The sequence below is a fragment of the Beta vulgaris genome, chromosome 8, assembly GCF_026745355.1.
Source record: "Beta vulgaris subsp. vulgaris cultivar EL10 chromosome 8, EL10.2, whole genome shotgun sequence".
NCBI classification, from domain to species: domain Eukaryota; kingdom Viridiplantae; phylum Streptophyta; class Magnoliopsida; order Caryophyllales; family Amaranthaceae; genus Beta; species Beta vulgaris.
Genome location: NC_079209.1, coordinates 48,502,049 through 48,504,574, shown reverse-complemented (window position 1 = coordinate 48,504,574; position 2,526 = coordinate 48,502,049). Strand labels below are relative to the sequence as shown.

The 2,526-nt window shown below is 37.5% G+C and overlaps 1 protein-coding gene across 1 annotated transcript; it reads left to right on the top strand.

Annotated features, from left to right (window-relative positions):
* The first annotated feature begins 273 nt into the window (after positions 1-273).
* On the top strand, positions 274-2,526 carry LOC104883469 (uncharacterized). The gene is made up of 2 exons (XM_010668001.1): positions 274-1,914; positions 2,074-2,526. Exons 1-2 carry the CDS (start codon positions 274-276, stop codon positions 2,524-2,526), a joined length of 2,094 nt encoding a protein of 697 aa, XP_010666303.1.

Below are 2,526 nucleotides of genomic sequence, written 5' to 3'. Positions count from 1 at the left end.
AAAGTAACAAGAATATTCTGTACAATTTAATAATAGGTTGTGTACAATTTACCCACATAAAATTCTTTCATAGGACGCTTGATTAAAATATTTGATACTAGCACTTCCATTAGTTTTTTAAAACCACTTGGTATTGTTGATTGCATCATATGTACTAGTATGAGCTTAAAATGAGAAAATGTTATGTTTTTATGCACACAATTTCCTACTTCATTATTAGTGATTATTATAAGATATAACACTTTTTCTCGGAAGACTTGTAGAGTTATAACAATGAAACGCGTAGAGCGCAGTTGGATGTACAATAGAGTTGATGGAGGGTTACTTAGGACCGAATTTGTCAACGGGGTCCAAGAGTTTATTGAGTTTGCTACACAACATCAACTACACAAGGACTCCAACCAGATTAGATGCCCATGCCAGAAGTGCAATAATAGACGCTTTCTAGATGTTGAGACAGTTAAAGAGCACTTATACAGGAGAGGCTTTTGTCATTCGTACTTTGAGTGGATTTGTCATGGGGAAAACAACATCTCTCAACTACTTGTAGAGCAATCCAATCCTTACCAGGATATGATCGTTGATGCGTTTGGATCGCTTCATGAAAATCTAAATCACAATGTAGGAGATGAAGTTGAAGAAGAACCAAATGATGAAGCGAAGAAGTTTTTTGATTTACTTAAGGCCTCGAAAGATCCATTGTATGAAGGGAGCAAGATGTCCGTTTTAGAGATGGTTGCAAGGATAACAGCTTTGAAATGTGAATACAATTTACCACATAGGTGTGTTGATGCGTTCGCTTCCTTAGTGAATGAGGCTATTCCAAACAATAACCTAATGAGTAGAACTTTTTATGATACAAAAAAAGTTCTTAAAGGTTTGCAACTTCCTCATGAGAAAATACACACGTGCCCTAATGGTTGCATGCTATTTTGGAAGAACGATGCACACTTAGAACAATGCAAAGTGTGTGGTAGTGACCGATATAAAAAGACCTCTAGAGGAAAGCTCATTCCAGTCAAAGTTCTAACATATTTCCCAATCACTCCAAGATTGCAAAGATTGTATGCCACAAATAATATTGCAAAGGAAATGACTTGGCACCATACAAATCCAAGGGCTAGAGGCACCATGGCACACCCAAGTGATGGGGATGCTTGGAAGCATTTTAATGATACTTACCCCGATTTTGCCTCCGAACCTCGAAATGTTCGCCTTGGATTGTGCACGGATGGGTTTACACCATATGGAAAATTTGGAGGAAATTATTCATGTTGGCCAGTAATTCTTACTCCATACAACTTACCTCCATCAATGTGCATGAAAAAACCGTTTATGTTCCTTTCTTTGATTGTCCCTGGTCCCAAAAATCCTAAAGGGAACATAGACGTGTACATGCAACCATTAGTTGAAGAGTTGAAACAATTATGGGAATATGGTGCATCGACTTATGACATTTCAAAGAAACAGAATTTTAATTTACGTGCCGCTCTTATGTGGACAATAAGCGATTTTCCAGCATATGGCATGTTATCAGGATGGGCAACTGCAGGGAAAAAAGCGTGTCCTTATTGCATGGATAAGAGTAAGGCATTTTGGCTTCAAAATGGAGGTAAAGTGACATGGTTTGATTGTCATTGTCAATACCTTCCACAAAACCATCCTTTTCGAAAGAACAAAAAAGCTTTTCGAAAGAATATGGTTGAAAAAGATGACCCTCCTCCAAATCTTTGTGGGGAGGATGTATGGAAATGCGTGTCAATGCTACCTAAGACCACTGATGGTCCCGAGGCCCTTAAGAGGTTGAAAAAGGAGAAAATGGGGTGGTTCAAGCAAAGTATATTTTGGGAACTTCCTTATTGGAAGGATTTGTTGATTCGACACAACTTAGATGTCATGCACATTGAAAAGAAGGTGGCTGAGTACAAAGAAAAAGACATCAACAAAGATGATTATGATCAATTGTAGGATGATTATGATCAATTGTAGTATATACAAAGGAGACTCTGTCGAAATTTTTGTAGAATTATTACTTATTATGTTGCAACTTAGTAACTTTATGATCAATTGTAGGATGATTATGAAAAGAAGGTGGCTGAGTACAAAGAAAAAGACATCAACAAAGATCCAAATGAGGTCTACTTGGAGGTGGTAGGTGGAAGGAAGAAAGGGTTGGTCCCTGGATTAGGATGTAGTGGTGATTTGTGGTTCAAAAAGTCTATTTCCCGCACAAACAATTCTTCTACTACTGCTTACACACCATCACTTCTTTCTCAACTTTCAAGTCAATTAAAACAATCTCAGATACAACTTGAACAATCTCAACAACAAGCCAATGAGCGGATGGTTGAACTTGAACGTAAACAAGCTGAGTATGAGAAGAAGTGTGAACAACTTGAGAATGAACGTATAGCAGTAGAGAGGGAGCGCATTAAATCTCACCAAGAGAACCAAGAAGAAATGAGAAAATTTATGGAATATATTGAAGTCATGAAGAGACAAGTTCTAGAGAGTTCGAAAGAGTAA